The sequence below is a fragment of the Stegostoma tigrinum genome, chromosome 27 (assembly GCF_030684315.1).
Source record: "Stegostoma tigrinum isolate sSteTig4 chromosome 27, sSteTig4.hap1, whole genome shotgun sequence".
Classification (NCBI taxonomy): Eukaryota; Metazoa; Chordata; class Chondrichthyes; order Orectolobiformes; family Stegostomatidae; genus Stegostoma; species Stegostoma tigrinum.
The window spans coordinates 14,103,031-14,128,588 of record NC_081380.1 but is presented as its reverse complement, the minus strand read 5'-3'; the positions used below and the strand labels follow the sequence as shown (position 1 = coordinate 14,128,588).

The following is a 25,558-nucleotide window of genomic DNA, read 5'->3' as shown; positions in this document are numbered from 1 at the left end:
AAAGGGTGACAACAGTCAGCAGAATTTCTGGAGGTGGTGGCAGAAATATTCTGCATCAACCTTGTGTGTTGTTTGTTTATCAATAAGCAAAAGATCTGGTTTTGAAGGGTTAGTAATCGAATTGTACTGTTTGTTTTGTGCATTCTAATACATGTGTATCCTTTTTGTTTTAATGGCTTGCTGAACTTATAGATTTCCCATAGTGATTGGTCATGGGAGGTCTGTGCTCTTAATCACAGCTGGCAAGCATTTTGATACAAGCTAACATTACTGCTGAAAATCATTGTTCAGTATTCCTGATGGCAAAGTGACCCAACTACATCTTGAGACTATTACACAGTCAGTGATGGAATTTTCTTTAAATTAGCTGCTGACTAAATCCTGTCTCTGGTCAGGTCAGAATTTACGTTATAGAAAACACTGAAAATTGTCTAAAAGATTAATAAGGAGGGGAAAATTCAAAAGCGAATGAGAAGTCGTGAGAAATATAAAAGTAGCCAATGTTTCTGTAGATTTTAAAAAAGGAAAGTGTTAACAAAGTGACCAACAAGTGTTGATCCTATCGTGTTGGCAGCTCACCAGCTTGTCAAGGGCAACTAGGGACAGGCCATAAAATGCTGCCCAGCAGGCAATGCCATGTTCTGTGAGTGAATGAAGAAAAGAGAGTGAGTCTGGGAAACTAATGTTGGGAAAATAAGGAAAAACTGAAAGAACTGGGGATGGCTGTTTATCAGAAACAAAAATGCAACGTCTGTGGAGAGAAAAGAGTGAACGTTTTCAGTCCAGTGACCCTTTCAGAGCTGATGATCGCTAGGACTAGGTTGGTATTTACGTAGAAGGTAGGGTGGGGGTAGGAGTGAATGATAGATGGAGATAGAGCCCGAAGACAGAGAACGACAATTGGACAGACAGAGTGGGTAAAGGTCAGCCTGGGAGAATGATTAGCTGGTAAAGGGGACCATTAGTAACTATCAGTAAGTTGTGTGTGATAGCAGCCCCTTGTGATAACCAGGCCTGGTGTGTGGGTTAGGGGAATGACATGGGGGAAGGTACTCAAGTCCTAAAATTGTTGAGCTGGATGCTGAGTCCAGAAGGCTGCAGAGTTCCCAAACTCAAAATGAGATACTGTTCTTCCAGTTTGCGCTAAGCTTCACTGGAGCACTACAGCAAGCCTGAGATACAGGTATTGGCCAGGGGATAGGGTGGTGTGTTGAGGTGGCAGGCAACTGGAAGCTCAGGGTGTTTTTTGCCGTTGCACAGTCTACATTAGGCTCCCCAGTGGAGAGGAGGCCACATTGTGAGCAGCAAATACAGTAGACTAGACTATGCAGAGTGCAGGTAAAGTGCTGCTTCACCTGGAAGGTATGTCTGGTGTCTTGGAGGGTGCAGGAGGAAGTAAAGGGGCAGGTGTTACACCTTCTGTGGTTGCAGGGAAAGTGCCTTACGGCTGCAGGGGAGGGGTGATGGGAGTGGAGGAGGAGTGGAGCAGGGTGTCCTGGAGGAAACAGTCCCTGCAGATGGTGACAAGGGAGAGGAGGGGAATATGTGTCTGGTGACAGCAGAAATGGCAGCTAGTGGTCTTCTGGATGTGAATGCTGCTGGGGTGGGTGGACGCATGGAGAAGAGGAGCTCCTTTGTAAAATGACGAAAGGACAGTGAATTGAACAGTTTTGCATCGGTCCTCTCTCTATAGAGGTTACAAGGAACAGCCCAGAACTAGCTGTAATTCAGATGGAGAACAGAAGAAAATTATCACCAGGGAAGTGATACTGAGCAAATTGTTGGAGTTGCAGACCCACTGATCCTTATATGTCAATGGACTTCATCTGGGGTCTTTTAGAAGAAGTAGCTATTGAGATATTTGTGGTATTGATTTAAATTTTCCAAAATTCTGTCGATGTGGGGAAGGTTGCTTAGAATGGAAATAGCGAATGTAACCAGTCAAAAAGGGACAGAGTGGGAGAGCAGGAAACAACAGGCCAGCTCACTCCTCTGTCATAGGGGAAAATGTTGGTAGCTGTAATTAAAGTTGTTATAGCAGGGCATTTTGAAGTGCGCAAGGTAATCTGGCAGATTCAGCTCTGTTTGTGAAGGGGAAATCATGTTTAACCAATTATTTGGAGTTCTTTGAGGAAGAATGTGTATCGTGGATGTACTTGGATTTCTGCAAGGCATTTGACAACGATTATTGCAGAAATTAAAGAAATAAATGACTCTGAAAGGATGGAAGATATGTTTGTTAAATTTACTGAAGATTCGTAGGAAAGAAAGTTATGAAGAGGACGTGAGGCTATAGAGGGATAGAGATAGGTTAAGGTAGCAGCCAAAGATCTTTCAAATGAAATGTTAGAGAACACATTATCTCAATGGCAAGAGATTTTAGGGCTGAGATATAGTGTAATCTGAGAGCCCTAGTACATAGTCATACAGCTCAGAAATCCTTTGGTCCAACCAGTCCATGCTGAACATAATCCCAAACTAAACAAGTCCCACCCGCCTGTCCTGGCCCATTTCCCTTCAAACCTTTCCTTTTTATGTACCTCTCCAAATTTCTTTTAAATGTTATAATTGTGCCCACATTAACCACTTCCTCAGGAAGTTCATTGCACACGCAAACCACCCTTTATGCTTTAAAAAAAAAATTGCCACTCATTCAGATGAATGACACAACGTTGGTCTACAGGTACAGTAAGTAATAATTAGGAAAAGTAAAATAATGTTATAAATGAAATAATTGATAATATTAAAAATATATATATAAAATAATTATTGAGGGTAATAAGTGAATCTAAAATTAGGGAGGTTATGCTTCAATTGGACAGGATACGATTGAGACTGCATCTGGAGTACCGCGCAACATGTTGGTCACATTTATTTAAGGAAGGATAGAAATATATTGGAGGCAGTTCAGGGAATGTTTACCAGATAAATACCAGGAAAGGGGGGCTTTTTTTTAATGAAGAAGGGTTGGACAGGCTAGGCTGTTATTCGCTGAAGTTTAGAAGAGTAAGTTTGACATGTAGAAGGTTCTGAGGGATTTTGACACAACTAATGTTGAAAGAATGTTTCCTCCTTTGGGAGAATCTAGAACTAGGAGTCACTGATTTTAAAAAGTAGGGGGTCGCACTTTTGTAAGAGATATGGAACTTCTTTCCTCTCTGGCAATTGAGTCTTTGGAACTCTTCATCAGAAACATTAGGAACGGCGACCTTGACTATTCATTAAGGGAATAGCAACTTGATACCAGAAAGTAATCTTTCAGTGATGCTTCCCAGGTAATCTGATATCAGAGCTTTTTAGTTACATGAGTAGATCGATAGAGGTAGGAAAGGGGAATAAAGGCAATACGCAATGAACAGGTGAGTGTAGGAGTGGCACCATAGTTCAGTGGTTAGCACTGCTGCCTCACAACGTTAGGATCCTGGGTTCAACTTCACCCTTGGGTGACTGTAAATGTGGAGTTTTCACATTCTGCCCCTGTCTGTGTGGGTTTCCTTCAGGTACTCCGGTTTCCTCCCACAATCCAAAAATATGCAAGTTAGGTGGATTAGCCATGGAGAATGCAGGGTTACAGGGACAGGGACAGGGTAAGGGGTGAGATGCTGTTCATTGGGTTGGTGTGGATTTGATGGGTAGAATGGACTGCTTCCACCCTGTAGGGATTTTATGACCGGGAAGGTTAGATAAATTGTGAGAAGGAGCACAAAACCAGACGTCCCTGATTTTGACAGAATGGTTGGATAACATGTTAAATAAGGCTTTTGGGATGCTTTCCTTCAATGGTTTTGATTATAAAAGCCAGGTTGTAATGTGGGAAATGTATAAGATACTGGGTTAGTTCATAGATGGGGTTTTGTGGCCAGTTCTGGTCGCCACATTAAAGGAAGATTAGAGAGGAAATTCACATGGATGTTTTCAGTGCTCTAAACTTGTAGCTACAGGGAAAGATTAGATAGGCCAAGATGAGGGCTTGAATGAAATGGACAGGAAGATGTGTTTCCCCTGATGGAGAAGTCAGTTATTAGGGAGCGTAGATTCAAAGTGATTGGTAGAAGGGTTGGAGGGGATATGAGAAAATGTCCTTTCCACTCGGAAGGTGGTAGGAGTGTGGAATTTACTTCCAGTTTGGTGTTTGAGGCAGAAATCATTCCTCATTTAGGAGGAACCTGGATCTGCCCATCAAGTGCTGAAAGGTATGGACCGGGTGCTGGAAAAGTGGGGTTGGAATGAGCGGCCAGTTTATTCAGAGGCAGAGATATGATGGGCTGATTGGTCTCTGCGCTGCAGCTGTTCTGCAGCTCAATGGAAATGACCAGTTCTTTGTAATGATCAGTCGACTCAACAAAACCTGCAAACTTAACTCCTTAAAGTCCCTCAATTACCTTCTTCACAACAGGTGGGATGGCCAAAGGAAGTCTTACTGCAGGCACTAACAAATACCAGCCATCACTAATGAAGCAGAATGGTAGATGCCAACTATATAATGTGCGAAGTTGGTGGGAGGGGCTAATTTGTATGGCGGTGGGGGGAATATGAGAGATTAGGGAGTAGAAAATGCCATTGTTTTATTGGAAGCAGATGGGAGAATTACTTTGTGTGCAGAATGAAGACATTAGGAAGGTTTCCCTGCTTAGGTGAGGGCAGGGGAAGATGGTTGAAAGATTTGGTAGAGGTGTGTTAAAGTGTGTGTGTTAAAGTGTGTGTGTGGTTCTAAATCTGTTTCCATTGATGGAGACCAAGAGAGCACAGATTTAAGGTAATTAGCAAAAGAAGCAAGGAGACAGTGGTAGCGTTTCACACTGAATGGTTAAGGTCTTGAATTTGCTACCAAGGAGACTGATGGAGCCGGGTCTAATTGAGGCATCCATGAGGGAATTGGACTATTATACAACAAGGAAAAATGTACAGTGTTGTTGAGAGAAGACAGTAGAACAGCATACGGTAAATTGCTCCTTCCAGACAGCCAACACAGGTCAAATGGTGTAAGGTGCTGCAACAAATCTGTAGTGTGTACCTTAATTTTATTGTGCACTGGCTGCCAAATGTTTTTTGTGTGTTCCCTTGAATAATTTTCACAGCTGTGCACAGACTGTTTCAGTACATTGGAGGGGACGTGTGTCTTGCAGCTGTGCACCTTAGCAGGAACGTTGGTCATTGACTATGTTTAATAGCTGGGAATGCTGAGGAAGTGTCTGAACCACTGAGTTAACTTGGTATTGGAATCTATCAGCACAGTTAATTACTTTATATAATTGTCTAATTTACCTAGGTTAATTTCCTTTTCACAAAATGGTTCATGTTGAGTTGTTCGCGGTGAATGTCAGAATATAGGAGTTTCCTGCTTTTAAGAGAATGAAGTTATGATTAATGCAGACATCTTAAGACTCCTGATGACTGTGGCCACTTGCCTCTTGGTTCCCTTTTTCTTTTGGGGAGTTAACAGCCTTTGGATGATGTATTTTCCAATATTATGCAACATTGGTTTATCTCTTGTAAGTATATAATGTGTGTCATTGATCTTTTGCGCACAGGCTAGTTGGTATAATTATTAGTTGATTGGAACATGTTTTGAAGATGCGGCTGTCCCATTCTGAGAATAATTGGGTAGACTTCATGACCATCAGTATAAGCAATTGTAAAAGGGTTTGTGGTACCTTTTCAGGTACCAGTGGATTATAGTTGTGGATTTTGTCGCTCCCTTCTCCGAAGACCTCATTACTACGATACCCTTTGTCTTGCAGAGTTGATGCTGGTTGCATCAGTCCAGATGTGAAAAACTCCATTCACGTTGGTGACAGGATCCTGGAAATCAACGGAACACCAATCAGGAATGTGCCTCTGGATGAGGTAAGCTGTGAATCAAATGACTACCTTTGATCTGTAATATTTTAATATGCATGTGTCAGACTGACTGAGTCTCTTAATGTAACTGTCCAAAGTTAAATAAGAGAAAGGACATATGTATATGGAAGATTAGGAGAATCAGCTTCGAGAGGAGGTGATCGCCTAGTAGTTTTATCTGTAGACCATTAATCCAGACACCCAGGTAATGTTCTGTGATCCTGGGTTAGAATCCTGCCATAGCAGGTGGTGGAATTTGAATTTAGCTTTTGAGAAAACATCTGGAATTAAGATTCAAATGATGACCATGAATCCATTGATTGTTGGAAAAACCCATCCGGTTCACTAATGTGAAGGAAACTACTGGCCTGGCCTGCATTTGACTTCAAACGCTCAGCAGTGTGGTTGACTCTGAATTGCCCTCTGGGCAAATAAGGATGGACAATAAATGCTGGCCTTGCTAGTGACACCCTCATCGCTTGATAGAATTAAAACATAAACAATAGTGATGGTGGTGGGGAGGCCAGTTGTCCTCCGTAAGTAGAATGGTCATAATCGGTGAAGAGCTCCTCTTCCAATTATAGACTGCTTCTCCGTTGCTTATGCTGAGTCAAAGAAACTGCTTGAGATTGGAGGAGCAGCAAGCAGTTTTGAAAGCAAGCGTTGGTAGTAAGGGAGTAACCGGGAGAACTAGAGCACCTAGATAATAAAATGTGAGGCTGGATGAACACAGCAGGCCAAGCAGCATCTGAGATGCTGCTTGGCCTGCTGTGTTCATCCAGCCTCACATTTTATTATCTTGGAATCTCCAGCATCTGCAGTTCCCATTATCTCTGAACTAGAGCACCTGTTGGCTGGAGATTTCATTATGAACATAGCAGACCCTTTTGATCCCTTAGAGCTTGTCCCATCATTCAGTGAGATCATAACTGAACTGCTTATGGCTTAACTCCACGTTCCTGCCTACCCCCAATTTTAAACTGACAAGTGAATCAATCTACCTACCTCTGCCTTAAAAGTTTGAGGGAGCCTACCTCCAATGCCAGCAGAGCTTTTGCCATTAGCTGTGCTTTTAGTCTGGCTGGTGTTGGGAGAATGTGGGGGAGGAGGTAGATGCAAAACACAGAGGATAGTTTTAAATCTGATAACAGAAATATACCGCTACCTGGAAGCTAGAAATATCACAGAGGTAATGAATTCCTTGCAAATGAATGTAGATTATTTTACGTATGGATAAGCCCAAGAGCTACTGTATGGGGAAACATGTAGTGGATGTCAGTGTAATGAAACTTGTTAGTTGTTGAATTTAAATTGGAGATGTACTAAAAGGTAGTAAGTGCCTTGTTAAAATGTTCCAGCTTTGAGCATATGTAATGGAAACACATCAGCTATGACTCACCAGTCTGTGAAATTCATGTTTAGGATAATGGCTTTTTATGTGTGGGAGTGTCAGTTATTTTTGGCGGGGAGGAACAAATCTTTTGCTAATTTATGCTTGTGTTCTTACGCCATTTTAAATACTGCAGAGACTAAAATATGAGCTTTGCTTGTGTGTTGTGGCTTAAATGGAGGATTGCTAATTAGAGGTATTGATGCATTCTAATTTGTTTGAGTCTAAATACTCTATGTTGATGTGAAGGTATAGTCAGGTGACTGCATCACCTGATGCATAAATTATTGAGAACGAGAAAGGAACTCCTGGACTTTGGGGAGAGTGGGTTTGAAAGGCAGAACCATATCTTGGCCCCTAAAGTTTCCAGTGGGAAATGCCAACTGTGCATGATGGAGAGAATGGACAATGTGAGTTCTCTACTGATTCAGATGAGGTGCCAATCAGTTAGGCAGAAGTAAACTGGAAGTAATGAAGTTGAAGAGAGGGGGTCTCTCTCTGTTGGAAGGAGAAACGGGGTCTCAACAACCATGTGCAGTGCACTGAAATAGGAAGAAGCTGTGAGTGGTGGCATAGAATGGGAGGGGGGATCGTGTTTCGTAGGGCTCACCTGCTGGATAAAATGGGCTAAGGCAGTCCTACATGTTTGGGAGAGCAGCATAGTAGACAATAGAAAATGTCATGTGTGGAGCGAGCAACTGCCTGCATAGCAGCAAGAGGAGTTATACTAGCAAATTCAACTGGAGGGCGAGGTGATCTGTTATAAAATGGTCCTGACGTTTTTCCTTGACCACATCTCCATCCTGTGAAAGGTTTAATATATTTGGATTGTGTGATGTTTGACTTGTGCAGATTGACCTCCTGATTCAAGAAACTAGTCGCTTGCTCCAGTTAACCATTGAACATGATCCCCACGATATGTTGCTGGAGGACCAAGCAGAGACCATCAGCCCGATGTCTGATATTTACAGCCCACGGAAATTAAGTGTCCCTAATGGAGAAGGTAGCACGGTCAAAAAACGCCCCATCATGTAAGGATGCTTTATAGTTTGTACTGAATGTCCACTTGATCTGCTGTTTCTTAACATACACCATTCCATAATCTGATCTTTAAAAATGCAGCAAAACACAGTACAGAAGGAGATGATTTTGGCCCATCAAGTTCCTGCTGGCTCACTGAAAGATGCATACATGATTAAGAATTCTCCCTTGCCTGTTATATTGACCCATTCAGTCCCTCTTTCAATTAAATCTCAAACTTGGCAGTGAGGAAGCATCAAGCAGTAGATGGATACCTCCAAAGGATTGGGGGAATTAAAATGATGTGTTCATGGTCATAAGGCCATTCTTCTTCTCTTTCACCATTGGTTTAGAGTGTAATCAGCTGTTTTCCTTCATTCTGAGAAGTTGTGTTGATTTGGCACTGCTACAGCCCTTTACTGTTGAGGGAACTGAAAGGGCTGAACATCAGCTTAGAACAGGAACCTGTGAATTTCCCGTTGCTTTCTCAGTTCTACTAAGTAGAGTTGATCATGTGTAATCAAAACACTTTCTATTTTAAGAAAAAAAATTACAAAATGATTTTAAAACCTCTCTGACATGATGCCGGGTATTATTGACTTTATTGGGAGAAAAGTGCAGACTTCCGTAGAAGGGAATTCAGGAATATTTACTTTTGTATGAGATTTTGTAGGAGTGTCCGGCTGTAGTAGTTTGGGTATTAAAAATCCAGTGGAAACCTTTGCAATGGAACGGAGAATTACGTAGAAAAAAAGGAAGCGACAGCATATAAACAGCTGTCCAGACTAATTCCATTTCCCAGCTCTTAGTCTGGAGTCCTATAAGTTCTGGGACTTTGGGGTTTCTGCCTCTGCTACGTGTTCTTGTCAGGCAGCGAATTCCTGATTCCCATCACAGTCACAAGAAATAATTCTCCTCAACTCCTTTCTAATCCTTCTACCAATTACTTTTAAATCCACGCTCCCCTGGGTTTAATATCACTGCTTATGATTATCATTTTTAAGGATCCTAATTAAATGCCTCCACTGTTGCAAAGCAAACAACCCCAGTTTGTCCAATCTCTTCTCAGTTAAAATTCTACATCCCTAGCAATACCTTTAAATCTCTTTTCAACCCTTTCACATATAGTCACATCTTTCCCATAATTTAGCGATCAGAGCTGTGTGTAGTGTTCGGCTGTGAGATGTTTAGTAGAGGTACGGTATAGTAAACTTCCAATAGCCTTTTATTAGTGGAAGCATAAAATTTATGCTAAATGCAATACATTGGGCCTGCCCAACCACCATTAGCGATCTGTGGATTTGCACTTTTTTATTGCGTCATGCGATTTTTCCCAAATGCATTTATTTGTGCCTCCTGTGTATTGAATTGATTTCTATTCTCCTTCAGGGATATTATGGGTCACTTTCAGAAGGTTCCGGGTGCTGGGAGTAGAATAGTGGAATCTTTAAATTCTGAGGCTGTTCTCTTGGTCTCCTCGGGGTCCCAATGTGCAGCTCCCATCTCTACGGCAGAAATGACTAACTATCTATCTGGTTTGTCTTGATCCCTTTCTGTTACTGCATTAAACCTAACCGAATCGCTGCAACCAAAATGCTGTTGCCCCTGCCAGCTGCCCAGTTTAATTCCCTAAAACTAAATGTAGAACTGTGGTTTTTCTTGTTGGATGCTATATACGATCTTAAAATGCACTCAGCAGAACTTTTACTGTGGAATATTTCGGTAACCTCTATTTGCTTTTTCTTTTAATTGTTTAGAGGTTGGATAAAACAATATGCTCAACTTTTTTTCTCTGCTCATTCAAGCCCAAATTCATCCCAAATTTTTTTTTGCCAAGTCACTGTTTTATCTGGCCTGTAATGACACTTGGTTGAAGCAAAGCTATGTTGCACAAATGACATGAGCATCAGGTATCTGTACCTCTGTGGTAATTGTGTTACTTACTACTCCTGGTTGACGTCTTCCCTTTGTTTAGTAATTAGTCATTTAATCTAATAAAACATGGAGTTCATTGAATTTGGTTGATTAGACCATCGTCAGTATCAGTTGGTGTGACAGTTGGTCTTCCTTCATTTCCAGAAGAAGCTGCAGTATTGACAAGTCACCAAGCACTGGATCACCTGCCTCTCAAAAGAAAGATTTGGGCCGCTCAGAATCTCTGCGGATTGCCTCCAAGATGCATCGTATCTTCCGCCCTTCTGACCTGATCCATGGTGAAGTGCTGGGAAAGGGCTATTTTGGGCAGGCTATTAAGGTATACTTTATATAAACCACAGTTGTCCTTGACAAATATGATATTTGTCTTTAAGTGACTCCAGGAGGCAACAGGGGAATGATTATGGATGTCATTGATATGGATTTCCATGAGACATTCTAAAAATGTGCCTCTAAAGAAATTCGAAGCCGAATGGTAAGCTCATGGAATTGAAGGAAATCTGTTAACTTGGTTAGGAAATTGGGAAGATATTTTAAATAGCTGGATGTGACCGGTGACATTCACTAAACATCTGGACTTTAGCTTTTCACAGTATTCAATTAATTACTTTGAAAATGATTGAAAATGACATCCATTTAACTGGCATATGGCAGCACTGTAAATAGAAGTTGAACATTACAAAAGTTAAGTTAATGCTTACAATTGCGGCAAATTATTTCTTCCAAAAGAATAGAACTGAGCCTTTTCTGAATGGTGTGAATCTATAAACAGAATCTGACGACTTTAAAATCTTTGTAAATAAATCCTCAAAATACCCTTTACTATAAGAATATAAAAAGCAGAAGCAAGAGTAGGCTGTTTGACTGTGAATTTGCTCTGCTATTCCATAAGATGATGCATGATCTAATCACATGTTGCTGTCTTGCTTCCTTCAACACTTAGCTTTTCAATCAACAAAAGGAGCCAACATCAGCCTTGAACGTTTTTGATTACTCCTTCACTACTCAGTCACTGAGAATGCTAAAGATTAACAACCCTTAAAGAGGAGAAATTCTTCTCCGCTGTGTCTCAAGTGGGAGCTGCCTTATTTTGAAACTGTGCTGCTTTATGTAAGATTGCCCCATCCTCTAAGCATTTACCTTCAACCTTGCCAACACAACTCTAGAATCCTGTATGTTCCAAAACCGTCACCCATCTCGCTCTTCTAAACTCCAATGAGTATAGCCCATCCACATCAACCTTTGTTTCATAAGACAACAGCTTTCATCCCAGGTATCAACCAAGGTCTCTCAACTGGTCCCAACATAAATATTTCCCTGCTGGAGACCAGAACTGCATGAGTACTCTGGGTGTAGTATCAGTGGTGCCTTGCATAATTGTAGCAAAACTTACTCGCTTTTGCATTCTCTGTCTTAGTTTCAATCAAGCCCAATTCCATTTGCTTGATGCACCTCCAAGCTGGTATCTTGGCTCTGAAATGAGCACCATCCAATCCCTGTATTGCAGCATTCCATTGGCCCTCTGCATTCTTAATGATATTCTGCTTTTCTAGTATTCCTACCAAACCCGGAAATGTCATGTTTTCTGACAGCATGCTCCACCTTCTAAATTTTAGCCCATTCCCTTAGCCTGTCTTTACCACTCTGTGTCTTTATCACACGCTGTCTTCCTAGCTGTCTTTTTATCCTGAGTACATTTGTCTGTATTACACTTGGTCCCTTCGTTGAAGTAATTAATACAGATTATATATAGTTGTACCATCAAAACTGATCCCTTTGGCACCCTACTCAGAGAAATTTACCAATGTTCAGTTTGAAATTGACCCATTTATTTTGACTTCCGGAAAGGATTATTATGAAATTGACAAGACTAATAGAATGCTAATTGTTAAGAGCTGGAGGACTGGAATGCAAGGGAGTGTAGAACTAATCTGTTTCTGCTCTACAGATGCCTTTTTTCAACCGCACTTGAAGCACAGAGCAGCTCTGTGCACAACGCATTTAGAAGGGTAGATTTGTCTTTGAGTGTGTTTTTGGGGAGGAGGGGGTGCAGTGGAAGAGAGAGAGCATATTTGTTTAGATTTACCAGAATGATACTTAGACTTCAAGTGTTTAGTTATATGAAGAGACTACTTAATGTAGGATTTTATTTCCTGGAATTTAGATTTTTAAGTGGTGACTTCATTGAAGCCTACAAGATATTATATTTGGAAACCTGGTTCACAAACAGATGATGCTGGATCAGTTGTTTTAAATCTGAGATTGATATTTTGTTATTAATCATGAGCATATAGGTCCAGGCAGTTATGTAATTAGGTGCAGAACTGCCATATCTCATTCAATGACAAAGCAACCTCTCAGGGCTAAATAACCTATCCTTTGTTTCTACTGACTTCATGCACACCAGTTGAATACCACATTTCCAACACCACAACAATGACATCTCTTCAAAAGTGCTTCATTGACTTAAGCACTTTAGGATATTCAGTGTTACCTTCGCAAATTCTCTAGGTTCCAGCAGGGTAGAGAGTGCACATGTAACTCCATTATTTAGGATAAAAAAATGAGAGGGAGTGTGAAAACTGGGGAATTTAGACCAATTAACCCCAAACATTAGTAATGGGGAAAATACCAGTCTGTTCTAAAGGATATGAGAACGGGCACATAGAAAATATGCATGGAAGTAGACAAAGCAACATAAATTTATGGAAGGGAAATCGTATTTGACAAACCTGCTATAGTTTTTTTGAGGGCAAAATTAGCTAATCATCGAAGGGAGATCCAGTGGATCTTTAGTTCAAGGTGTTGTTTGTGAACAATATTCCTGGCCATTTTATATGTGCATGTTTTAATCCTTTAATCTACAATTGGAATTCTTTTGTGGTTTGGAGGGACTCGATGTAGTAGTTTCCACCTTGCTTTTTACATGTGCTTTATTCCTTTATTTCCTTTTGATCAGGTGACACATAGAGAAACAGGAGAGGTCATGGCAATGAAGGAACTGATTCGCTTTGATGAAGAAACCCAAAGGACTTTCCTGAAAGAGGTGGGTAAATAAGACTTTCATTCCTGTGCCTGTGGTCTAATGTAACACATCCATAATCAATGCTGTATCATGTCCAGTAGAGTGAATAGGAATACTAATATGTACATTAATATACTGTTGGCCTAATTAGAGCAGTTACTGATACTTAAGGTATGGCACCTACATTAAGTGTAAGAATGAGTTCACGCCACCCATGTACCTTCTCATCTCAGTGAGATAAGTATGTAATGAGTTAAACATGTTACAACCAAACAGGGTAACGAAACGTGAGGCTGGATGAACACAGCAGGCCAAGCAGCATCTCAGGAGCACAAAAGCTGACGTTTCGGGCCTAGACCCTTCATCAGAGAGGGGGATGGGGTGAGGGTTCTGGAATAAATAGGGAGAGAGGGGGAGGCGGACCGAAGATGGAGAGAAAAGAAGATAGGTGGGGAGGTAGGGAGGGGATAGGTCAGTCCAGGGAAGACTGACAGGTCAAGGAGGTGGGATGAGGTTGGTAGGTAGGAGATGGAGGTGCGGCTTGGGGTGGGCGGAAGGGATGGGTGAGAGGAAGAACAGGTTAGGGAGGCAGAGACAGGTTGGACTGGTTATGGGATGCAGTGGAAGAGCTGGGCTGGTTGTGTGGTGCAGTGGGGGGAGGGGACGAACTGGGCTGGTTTTGGGATGCAGTTGTGGGAGGGGAGATTTTGAAGCTGGTGAAGTCCACATTGATACCATTGGGCTGCAGGGTTCCCAAGCGGAATATGAGTTGCTGTTCCTGCAACCTTCGGGTGGCATCATTGTGGCACTGCAGGAGGCCCATGATGGACGTGTCATCTAAAGAATGGGAGGGGGAGTGAAAATGGTTTGCGACTGGGAGGTGCAGTTGTTTATTGCGAACCGAGCGGAGGTGTTCTGCAAAGCGGTCCCCAAGCCTCCGCTTGGTTTCCCCAATGTAGAGAAAGCCACACCGCGTACAGTGGATGCAGTATACCCTCCCCCTTACAACCGAACAGGGATAGTTTGTGATGTAACTCTAAGGCAGGGATGAGGAATGGAAAGTGTATGAAGGTCATTCATTGATATTTTGAGTTTAAAGGAAGTAGTGACCTGGTCAGTGTGTTTATAGTAAGTGGTTGGAAGAACTTAATTGGGCCATTATAACTGTGATAAAATAATGATCAGGAAAGGCTGAGATGGAGTCAGTGCTACTTCTTGTCCTTGTTTCATTCTTCATTACTCTTGTGTGTCTTTTGATATATTGGATTTAGTTGTACGTGTGAAATTGAGACCAAGGTTAGAATTTACATTGACAACGTGTGTAATTTATGTATTAATTTGAGTTTGTAATCCATAATAGTGGCTTTTGGGTATTAGCTTTGTTCATCTTAAAAAGTGGTCACAAAGTCCTTCGGTAACAATGTCCTTGATCCAGAATGTGTCAGAGAAAGTGACTACAAACCCTTGAGGTATTAATGGAAGGATTTTTTGAGGTGATGTCAATGACATGTACAGGAAGCTTGTAAGGCAATTAAACTTGTTTTCAGCTTAGAAAAATCTCTGGATGAGCAAGTTTATTTTTTAAAATTCCGTTCAAAAGTAGGTTATTCAGTTCAAAAAAATCCCAGTGTTGTGTTTAGGCTAGTTTAATTTGTCTCCCAGAAGTATTCATGGAGTAAGTTATCTCAACAGAAGGGTAGTTTGTGAAACTTCGAACTGACCTAACTTTTTTCTGGTTCGGAACTGAGCAAGTTTAGGCTCTGAGTTGTTAATGTGTCCAGACTGTCAGATTTAGAAAGGTCTTGTTCCACTGTCCATGGAAAGAAGCCTTGAAAGAATCTGTTAAGTAGAACTGTAAAGAGTTAAGATGAGATTTTGATTCCTCTGGACATGAGTCTGTGTAACAGTGATAGGGAAAATTAATTTAACTGTGCGATCATTCTAACTAGATAGATTTGGAAAGCTCTTTTTATTTCATTTGTGTAATGAACTTTGGTTGTTAATAAATATTTGCAGCCATGTGTGAAATGTGTATTTGTAGCTAATCACCATGTTAACTTAATTGGTCGTATGATTTTATCAGTCCAGATTTCATTCTGGGATATGACTTGCCCAATAATACCATGGGCTAGGATTATTTGAGTGAATTTTCAATGAACCATTGTTATACATCTGCTGGATTGTGTAATATTTTATATGCATACAGTATATAAAATAAGATTTTTATAGTGAATATCGACCACAAGCTATCATAGTGGAATACCGTGCCCTCTGGTAAATTATACTGCATGGAATCATGGAATATGATTCCTTCAAGCCCTGGTGTCTATTCTGACGTTTAAAGCAACAAAGTGAATTAGCATAAGAAAGCATTTTCAAATTGAGGTATCATTGTTGTTGGTAATGTCACTGTGTTTGGCCCTTCTTGGAATGTTAAAATCTAAGGAGCAAGATAATGGTGGCCCTGAGTGTCTGCAGTACTTTGGGAGTTTTCCAAAACAGCTATATATAAAACTGGCGCCCAATAATCTTTTTGCCTCCTGTTGATGTCCAGTTAGAATCATCCCCTATTGCTGTAAGGAAAGAGATGTTTTCTGAGGGTGTGGTGCCTATTTGCAATTTCCTCACCTCCAGACTTCTGGCAGCTTTCATGTTTGGACAACGCCAACATATTGGTGATGTTCAGCTATATCAGCATCCACTGAGCTCTTCCTAGGCTGCGTGGCTAAGTTGCACAGAAATAGATTTGGTCAATAAATGTTTAATTGGAGAGTGCTCTTTGAATCATGTTTTGAGAGCATGTTATAAACTAAATGCACTTTATTCGTTGTTTAAGCACAGGACTGAGAACTAATTGGGAGAGCTTTTGTAAAATGATTGAGTATCACTCTAATAGGGCATGAGATGAATGAGTCAAGTGTGTGAAATTGAATGAGAATAGAAAGTGTGCTATGTTATACTTGGCTCTTGTGTGGGTCATCACCTAAAGCTTGCCTTTTATTTCTGTAATCAGGTTAAGGTGATGCGCTGTCTTGACCATCCGAATGTTCTAAGGTTCATTGGTGTCCTTTATAAAGATAAGAGGCTAAACTTCATTACAGAGTATATCAAAGGAGGGACACTGAGGAGCATCATCAAAGATTTAGTAAGTGATGACAGAGCAACCACAGTCTTTGTGAAGATGATATGCAATATTGCTGCAGGTTAGAACTACCATACAGTGAGGATCTGTCTCCCAGCGAGGGCTTCACTGAACCATTTGCCAAGTGGTTTGCAATGGTGCTTGTCTCAGAGAATGCTGTGTACTTTAGAAACACCATTCAATGGCCAGGCAGAGGCAGTTTAATATTATTGCTAATGCTGTCATAGAGGGGCAGCACTGTGTGATATATGGGATGATTATTTAATTTTCTCCTGCACATGTTGCCTGACTAATTTAAAGACCGTATCACTGATGTGCCTGTGAAGGAGGGCCTTTTTAAAAGGAATACTGTACAGTTATATGCCCCATTACGTCCATGAGCAGGGCTGGGGGTTTAATGCGTGTGTTTCCCCTGCATGCCGAGGGCCTACAGCAATGGGACTAATGCTTTTATAGGTTGGGTGCAGGCTGTCATGTTTGGTGCTCGTTTTACAACTGAAAAATGGATGCGTTGCATGTCAATTTCTACTGTTGCTAACACTGCAGTATATATGAATGATGGGAGTGGGAGTAAATTGCTTGGCCCGCAAAATCTGTCACTCTTCCACATATCAGCCCTATTCACTGTCAACACCTTGTTTCCATAAACACATTGAATCCTTCTCAAAGTTCTTCAATGTTAGCTCCCTCTGTAAATTTATTACCCTATCGTTAACACATTCCTTTTTCTTCCTTTCCATCGTATGTCTAACTTTAACACTTCTAACTTCTGCTCCTTGTGCTTACACTTTTTTTTTGCCGTGGCCTGACTGACTGAAGTAACTGCACTTGGAAGAAAAAGCTGTTCTTCTATGGGAATTGCTTTCTACTGATGGCACGTTGAAAGATATAAAATTAACCAACTGGATCTCTCTTTCCCTTCACCAGGACCGTCCATTGCCGTGGAACCATCGTGTGAGCTTTGCTAGGGACATCGCTGAAGGGATGGTAAGCTTCTGGCTCTAGTGGGAGATTGAACAGAACTGTACACAGGGCTCTGAATTCCAGTCAGTAGCACAAAAGGGTACAGCTAAGTAACCAGTTGAAGGGAACCTGATAATTGTAGCATGTTAGAACTTTCATCTAACACGTGGCCGCAGCCTCCAATTCAATATTGTTATATTGTTGTGGGCTCTGTAACTGTACAGATTCTAGTTCAGTCGTTTATTGCTATCACGGTTTGAGACAGAACACGTATGATTGGCACTGTTGAACTTTGTAGCCAAATCCATTCTATTCATGGTTTTTAGAATCAAAATTGTGACTCCGTCTGTGTTACCATCCGGTCTAATGGACGAGTTCCTTGTCCCTTGCTCATGTCTGTTTATTTTAAAAATTTCACCAAAAGATTACTGTCAGTGACCTGTAACAGCAAGCTTGATGGCTGAGAGATTTGCTGATTGTATCTTTGTGGATCGCTTGTCTGTGCTGTCAGTTTTCCTGTGGGGCTGTGCCTTCAGGACTCACAGCTGTCCACCCTGTTTATGCCCTCGATAGATCTGTCTGGGGGCTGCAGCTCTTTTTTTTTTAATCAATTTGAGGAAAGGTGAATGTCCTTGACAGGGCCAGCATTTATTATAGACTCCTAATTGCCTTTCAGAAAGTGGCAGTGAGCTGCTTGCTCTAAATGCTCCATGTGTTGGTCAGCAGACACTCAAGTGTCATTGGATTTGACCCGGAAACAGTGAGGGAATAGTGATTATGGATCCAGGTCAGGGTGGTATGTAGCTTGGAGGGGAATTTGTAGGTGGGAGTGCTCGTGTGTATCGGCTATCCTTCCCTACTGAGGTAGTTGAGGGAACCTTGGTGACTTACTGCAGTGCATTTTGTAAATAGCTTGACATTGCTGTCGCAGTGTCAGTAGTGTACAGACTGAATGTTGAGGATCATAGATGGAGTGCCAGTCAAGGGGGCTGCTTGTCCTGGATAGTGTCGGGCTTCTTGAGTGTTGCTGGAGCTGCAACCGTCAACAAACATTTCCACGTCTGATTTTTACAATGGATTGAAATTCATTGAAATAGCTGCTGATGGACAGGTCTAGGATAGAGATGTCCTGGACTGAGGTGACTGACCTGCAACAACCAAAACCATCTTCCTGTGTTCCAGGTATGACTCCAACTAGTGGATACTTTCCCCCATCGACTTCAGTTTTGCTTGGGCTCCTTGATGCCACACTCAGTCAAAAGGATGTCACAAGCTGCCACTTTTACCTCTGCTCTGGAGTTCAGTTCTTTTGTCTGTTTGAACTAAGGCTGTCATGAGGCGCGGAGTTGCAGAGTGGTTCTTTCAGAAACTGGTTATTCCTTTGCAAGTGCTGCTAGGTAGCAGTTTCGATGACCCCAGATCAGTCAGAGTGATCCGGCAAAAGCCACTGTTTTCCCAATTTTGGCCCAAGCGCCAGATCAAAAAAGAGGAGTTTGCAGGGTCGACAGGGCTGTTTTTGTCATTGGTTTCTGGTGCCTAGGTCATTGCCAGTGGGCCATCCTGTTTCGTTCCTCTGTTTAGACTTTGTTGCAGTGTGATACAAATGAATGGCTTCTTTGGCCATTGGAGGGTATTTGAGAGTCAACTCCATTGGTGTCTGCCTGGAGTTACATGTATCCCAGATAAGGTAAGGATGGCAGATTTCCTTCCTGAAAGGACATTGGATAACCGTGTCGCTTTTACTACAAATAACAATGGTTACATGATTGTCAGTAGGCTAACTTTGTTTTCAGTTTCAGGTATTTACTGAATTCCAATGTCACCATTTGACATCGTGCGATTTGAGCCTATATCCTCAGAACATTAGCCTGGGTTTCTGGATTTATAGATTACTTGACCAATAGCATTTCCATTGTGCTACAACCTCCTTGTTACTGACTGAACTGAAGGTGAAATCATGACATGTTAATGCTCTTCACTCTTCCCTGTTATCTCTATTTTCAGTCCTATCTGCACTCCATGAACATTATCCATCGGGATTTGAACTCTCACAACTGCCTAGTGCGTGAGGTAAGCATCAGTGAAACTGGGAGAGGTGGGGCTTGCTGCAGGCACACTGCAGATTCCAATGGCTTGGCAGGGCTGGTTATTTTGTTGAGGAGATGAGTGAGGATCTGTCTGGGAATGGCAGCTTCCTGTCAGGTGGCAAGGTGACCTGGGTCCCCTGCAGCAAAGCCTGGACTGATGGTGATTTCTGTCCAGTTTCCCAGCCTAAATTGGGGCAAGATAAGTTGTGGGAAGGTGCCATGAGAGAGGGTGGTGCAGACAGCCCTAATCCCTTGTGCCTGTCTCTTCAGGGGGTGCTGAATATGGCAGTAGCATACTTTTCTCTGCAGTGGCTGCCTCACGCCCCAAGGGTAGTGCTTGCAAGCTGTGTAACTTTCTTGACAAGCCTAAGGGTTGCAGCTCAATTTGCTGCTTCTCCTTTTCCCAGCAGCACAAATGCCGTGTCCACATTGAAAGCCGTTGTGTTTCTTCGGTCTGAGCTCTAGGAATTAGGTCACCACCTGGGGAGATCGTCCCACCAGTTCACCCACTTCACCAACACCTTCCACCCCAACCTTCACTTCACCTGGGCCATCTCCAGCACATCCCTCACCTTCCTGGACCTCTCAGTCTCCATCTCAGGCAACCAGCTTGAAACTGATGTCCATTTCAAGCCCACCGACTCCCACAGCTACCTAGAATACACCTCCTCCCACCCACCCTCCTTCAAAAATTCCATCCCCTATTCCCAATTCCTCTGCCTCCGCCGCATCTGCTCCCACGATGAGGCATTCCACTCCTGCACATCCCAGATGTCCAAGTTCTTCAAGGACCGCAACTTTCCCCCCACAGTGATCGAGAACGCCCTTGACCGCATCTCCTGCATTTCCCGCAACACATCCCTCACACCCCGCCCCCGCCACAACCGCCCAAAGAGGATCCCCCTCGTTCTCACACACCACCCCTCCAACCTCCGGATACAACACATCATCCTCCGACACTTCCGCCATCTACAATCCGACCCCACCACCCAAGACATTTTTCCATCCCCACCCTTGTCTGCTTTCCGGAGAGACCACTCTCTCCATGACTCCCTTGTTTGCTCCACACTGCCCTCCAACGCCACCACACCCAGCACCTTCCCCTGCAACCGCAGGAAATGCCACACTTTTCCCCCACACCTCCTCCCTCACCCCTATCCCAGGCCGCAGGATGACTTTCCATATTAAGCAGAGGTTCACCTGCACATCTGCCAATGTGGTATACTGCACCCATTGTACCCGGTGTGGCTTCCTCTACATTGGGAAAACCAAGCGGAGGCTTGGGGACCGCTTTGCAGAACACCTCCGCTCGGTTTGCAATAAACAACTGCACCTCCCAGTCGCCCTCCCATTCTTTAGATGACATGTCCATCATGGGCCTCCTGCAGTGTCATAATGATGCCACCCGAAGGTTGCAGGAACAGCAACTCATATTCCGCTTGGGAACCCTGCAGCCCAATGGTATCAACGTGGACTTCACAAGCTTCAAAATCTCCCCTTGCCCCACCGCATCCCAAAACCAGCCCAGTTCGTCCCCTTCCCCCACTGCACCACACAACCAGCCCAGCCTGTCTCTGCCTCCCTAACCTGTTCTTCCTCTCACCCATCCCTTCCTCCCACCCCAAGCTGCACCTCCATCTCCTACCTACTAACCTCATCCCACCTCCTTGACCTGTCCGTCTTCCCTGGACTGACCTATCCCCTCCCCACCTGTACTCTCCTCTCCACCTATCTTCTTTTCTCTCCATCTTTGGTCTGCCTCCCCCTCTCTCCCTATTTATTCCAGAACCCTCACCCCATCCCCCTCTCTGATGAAGGGTCTAGGCCCGAAACATCAGCTTTTGTGCTCCTGAGATGCTGCTGGGCCTGCTGTGTTCATCCAGCTTCACACTTTATTATCTTGGATTCTCCAGCATCTGCAGTTCCCATTATCCCAGTGTACCATCTGCTGGATGGCCTGTGCCTCTGCTGTGTCTGTAGGAGCTCACATGAAGAGAATGCTGTGCTGTAACTGCCTTGAGACAACACTGCAATGTCGCAGACACTGGGGCGGGTTTAAAAAAAATGGCACAACCTCCTCTTTCTCCATCTGTCTGTGTGCCAGTAGGTCATGGCTATTGACCGCACCCCTGTCCTGACCTGTGAAAACTGCTAGACTCCATTTTAGCCCAATTTGTTGGAGAAAAATTGAAAATAATTGATTAGTTTGAAACCACTGAAAAGGAGATAAATGGTTTGAATTTCAAATGCTTCACTTTTAAAAAGTTATTTACGAAGGCTTGGCTTGTTTCTTGAAATGGAAGGTTTTGTTTTCATTGTATCTTTCTAATAATAATGTTTGAATTTATGTGTAAATAATATTTTACTGGAGTAGATAAGAAAGGAGAAGTTTCTCAGCTCTTAGACAAAAAAAACCGTTGTTAAGGCTAGTCATGTATGTCGTACAGCATGTTGTTTAATGTTACAGTTCAGATCAGAGAGTTTCCCAGTCACCAGTGCCTTGTGCAGGGCCCAGAAATGGTTCTGGCTTGCAATTACTTTCCAACTACGAGAGGAGGCAGCCTGCTTCCAATTCCCGTACTTCCAAGTGAATCCCTCCAGAGCTGGCAGTGTGTGCGCCATTGGAGCTCAACATGAGAGTGGTGTTAGTTAAACTGAATGCCTCAGCTCAATTCTGGTGCCCTCCCTGCTTTCCTATTAAGTGACTAGGCATTTGGGGCCTAGTCTGCATCCAATCCAGCTGCTTGTGGGGTAAAAGCAGGAAAGGTCTTTATTAGTTAACTCTGCTGCTTGGCATATTTTAGTGGTCATTTTTAAATTTTGCTTTTTAAGTTCAGTTTATTGCTTTGAATTCTTTTTCCATTTTCCTATTTTTACAAGTTGTTTTCTTCATGCTTTAACGACTCTTGTTATATTTGTGTCAAATGCTGTGCCAAATCAGAGATCAGGCAGTCGTTACTGGCTTCCCTGCTGAAAGGGAATGAGTTCACAAAAAGTCTGATTTTTGTTTTGTCGAAGTCTGGGGAAATAAAAGGGGTTACTGTTGCTGTAATAGAAGTAGGATATGCTAAGGCATCTGGCAACATCTGTGCAGAGAGAAACATGACTCTTTTGTGAGATCTCATGCGGATCATAGACGGGAAATGTGGACTCAGTTTCTCCCTCTACAGATGCTCCCTGGCCTGTGGAATATTTCCAAAATTTCTACTTGTATTTCAGATTCCCAGGAGCTGCAGTTCTGTGAATATATAAACAGTAAAGCAGTGTTGGACTTCCAAGTGTAGCTAGTTTCAATTGAAAGTGAGAAAATATTGATGACTCTGTGAACTAATTACTCTCTTTAAAAGAAAAGTCCATTTGTCTGGATAAAAATTGCACATTACTGTCAGTGAACTGGTAGATGTTAAATTACTGGAAGGTTTTACACTTTTAAAAAAAATTTAAAAGTGAAACTAGGAGATGGCTGTCAATCAAGTTATGTCACTGATTAAAATATTCTTACTTGTATTTGGCGTTATTGTTTGTAATGCTTAAAGCTTAAGTCATTTGGATGTTGCTGTCTGATTGTTGAGCCAAGTTCAAAGAAGTGGTGCTGTTTATGTATTGTGAATGGCCAAGTTGTGCAATTTTCTGATAAGGCTGAGGCGGTAAAGTATATCAAACTAAATCATCTGCTTTTGAAGGACTTTGTGAATAGAGGCACAAAGTGTTCCAAAATCATTGAAATTCACTTTCAGCCTGTGCAAAGTAATTCAACATTTCTGTGACTGTGCCCCAATTCTGAGGCACAAAGATGTGAAGTGTTTTGCGGAATGTTCACGGGAGATGTGCTAGCTTGAGGGATTACAGGGTAGGGGTTTTACTCCTACCTCGGAGTTCGATGAAGTGTATAAATTAACAATTAATTGAAATAAATAGAAACTGTTTCCAGTGGTTGACAGATCAGTAATCGGACACTCCAGATTTAATTTTATTTAAATTGATTAGACAAAAGCATTAGAGGCATGAGGAAAATCCTTTCCATAATAGTTAGGATTTGGCAAATGCTGTGACCTTTAATTGAGGCAGATACAGGTGGAATTAGTGTTTAAAAGGAAAAGGGAAAACATAACTGTTCCCCTGTTGCTTGGCCTTAAACACTTCGCACTTAGCAACAACAGCCCTTGTAATCAAGTGGCTGACTCTATTTATCATTATTGTATCCACACATCTGTCTTCAGAGTTTGAAGACAAATGTCACAGTATAAACTGTTTAGATGGTGATATCCAAAACTGCTTTAAAAATATTCACTAGTTTACAAATGGTGGGTTAAAATGCATGAAACTGAAATTGTTGACTTTGTAGATGAGTAGCAGTAAGGAGCACTTTTTTTCTGACATCCTGATTGAATTGTTTTTAATTTTAATGGAGGCAGAGTTGCAGTCACTAAGATAAGCTCATTATAGTTATGGATGATGAACCACTGGGCCAGTTTCATTTACTAGATCTGTGCCTCTTTCGGCTCAGATCCATTGGGCTGGGGAGTGCATTAGTTTAACCCTATTTCCTCTTGAAAGCCTTGTGTGATGATCTGTTGAAAACCAGAGTCAGGTTTGGCTGTGACCATCAAACAATTTGGATAAATAACTGGAGGGGAAGTTTGAACTTGTCTTGAAAAGAACCAGAACAAATCCATGCAGTTGAATGCCGTCCTTCTGTGTAGCACTGTGACAGAGGCTGCTGGGGGGTAAAAGGATGAGGGGTGGACTAAGGGACACAATTTTTGAGAAGCAGCAAAGACACAATTTTTCTCCCTGTTCTGATTGCAAGGCGCCTTGAAGTGGGGGTCCCAGTCTTCTGGGGGAGTGGCGGCAGTGGGGAACATAAAAAAGTAGGAGTAGGTGTAGGTCATTCAACCCCTCACGCATTGCCTCGCCACTCACTAAGGTCATGGCCCGAAGCCTCAACTCTTTTCATGCAACTCCTCGCAAGCCTCATTGCCTCCATTTCAAATATCACCTCTTTTTAAATACTTTCCGTGATCCAGCCTCCACAGCACTCTGGGGTAAAGAATTCCAGACTTTCACTACCCTCTGAGCATTCACAACATCCACCCTGTCAAGCCCCTCAGAATCCTGTGCATTTTGATAAGATCACCCCTCATTTCTCGCAACTCTAGTGAAGAAAGGCCTAAGCTGTTCAGCCGTTCTTGATACTTCATCTCACCTGAATCCACCTCCTGAACCTTTTTTGAACTGCATTCATTGTTAAATACAGAGCCCAAAACTGTGCACAGCACTGCAGACATAGTCTCGTTAGCACCTCAGACATTTATAACAAGACTTCCCTATTTTCAACTTTTTAATGCCCTAGCAATGAGGGCCAAACTTCCATTTGCTATGTTAATTACATGCTGTATCTGAATGTTAGCTATGTTTTACACCCAAGCACCCTAATCCCTGTGCACTGCACTTTCCTGATGTCTCTCCCCAATTAGATAACCTCCTTTTAATTTTTCCTACCAAAGTTGCATGACCTCACATTTTCCTACATTAAATTCCACCTGCCAAATCTTTAGCTGTTCACTCAACCTTTCTATAATCATCTTGCAAATTCCCCATATCCTTTTGTAACATGTCTTTCCACTACTCTTTTTCTTTATATCATTTGCAAATTTAGATACAAAACCCTCTGTCTCTCCTCCAGTATGTTATAGAATAGAAAATAATTGAGGGCCTTGGACTGATCCTTGTGGCACTCCACTACTTGCGTTGTTTGAACGTGGAAAAGACTCTAATCCTGGTTCTGTGTCTTCTGTTCATTAACCAATTCTAAATCCATTCTATTACTTTACCCAATTATGAGCACTTCTGTCTCACGCAATGAACTTTTACGTAGTGCCTTTAATTAAATTCCAAAACAATTACATCAATTGGTTATCTTTTATAAACTCTGCATGTTATATCCTCCAAGAACTCTAGTAAATTTGTCAAGCATGATTTCCCTTTCACAAAACTATGTTGACTTTGTTAGGTTTTCTAAATATCCTGCTCTTTCATCCTTAATAATGGACTATAATGTTTTCCCAATTACTTGCCTATAGTTTCCTGCTTTCTGTCTCCCTCCTTCCCTTGAACAGAGGCGTCACATTAGTGGTTCTTCAGTTTGCTGGACC

The 25,558-nt window shown here is 42.3% G+C and overlaps 1 protein-coding gene across 6 annotated transcripts in view; it reads left to right on the top strand.

Moving 5' to 3' along the window:
- Nucleotides 1-25,558, top strand: part of limk1a (LIM domain kinase 1a) — a 55,425-nt gene that overhangs the window by 20,714 nt on the left and 9,153 nt on the right. For all 6 annotated transcript variants that reach the window (XM_048557242.2, XM_048557244.2, XM_048557246.2 and 3 more), the window contains 7 exons: nucleotides 5,742-5,847; nucleotides 8,084-8,262; nucleotides 10,331-10,505; nucleotides 13,146-13,232; nucleotides 16,225-16,356; nucleotides 17,281-17,340; nucleotides 19,321-19,386. In XM_048557242.2, the coding sequence (XP_048413199.1) occupies nucleotides 5,742-5,847; nucleotides 8,084-8,262; nucleotides 10,331-10,505; nucleotides 13,146-13,232; nucleotides 16,225-16,356; nucleotides 17,281-17,340; nucleotides 19,321-19,386 (805 nt within the window). The remainder of the gene's footprint in view (nucleotides 1-5,741; nucleotides 5,848-8,083; nucleotides 8,263-10,330; nucleotides 10,506-13,145; nucleotides 13,233-16,224; nucleotides 16,357-17,280; nucleotides 17,341-19,320; nucleotides 19,387-25,558) is intronic.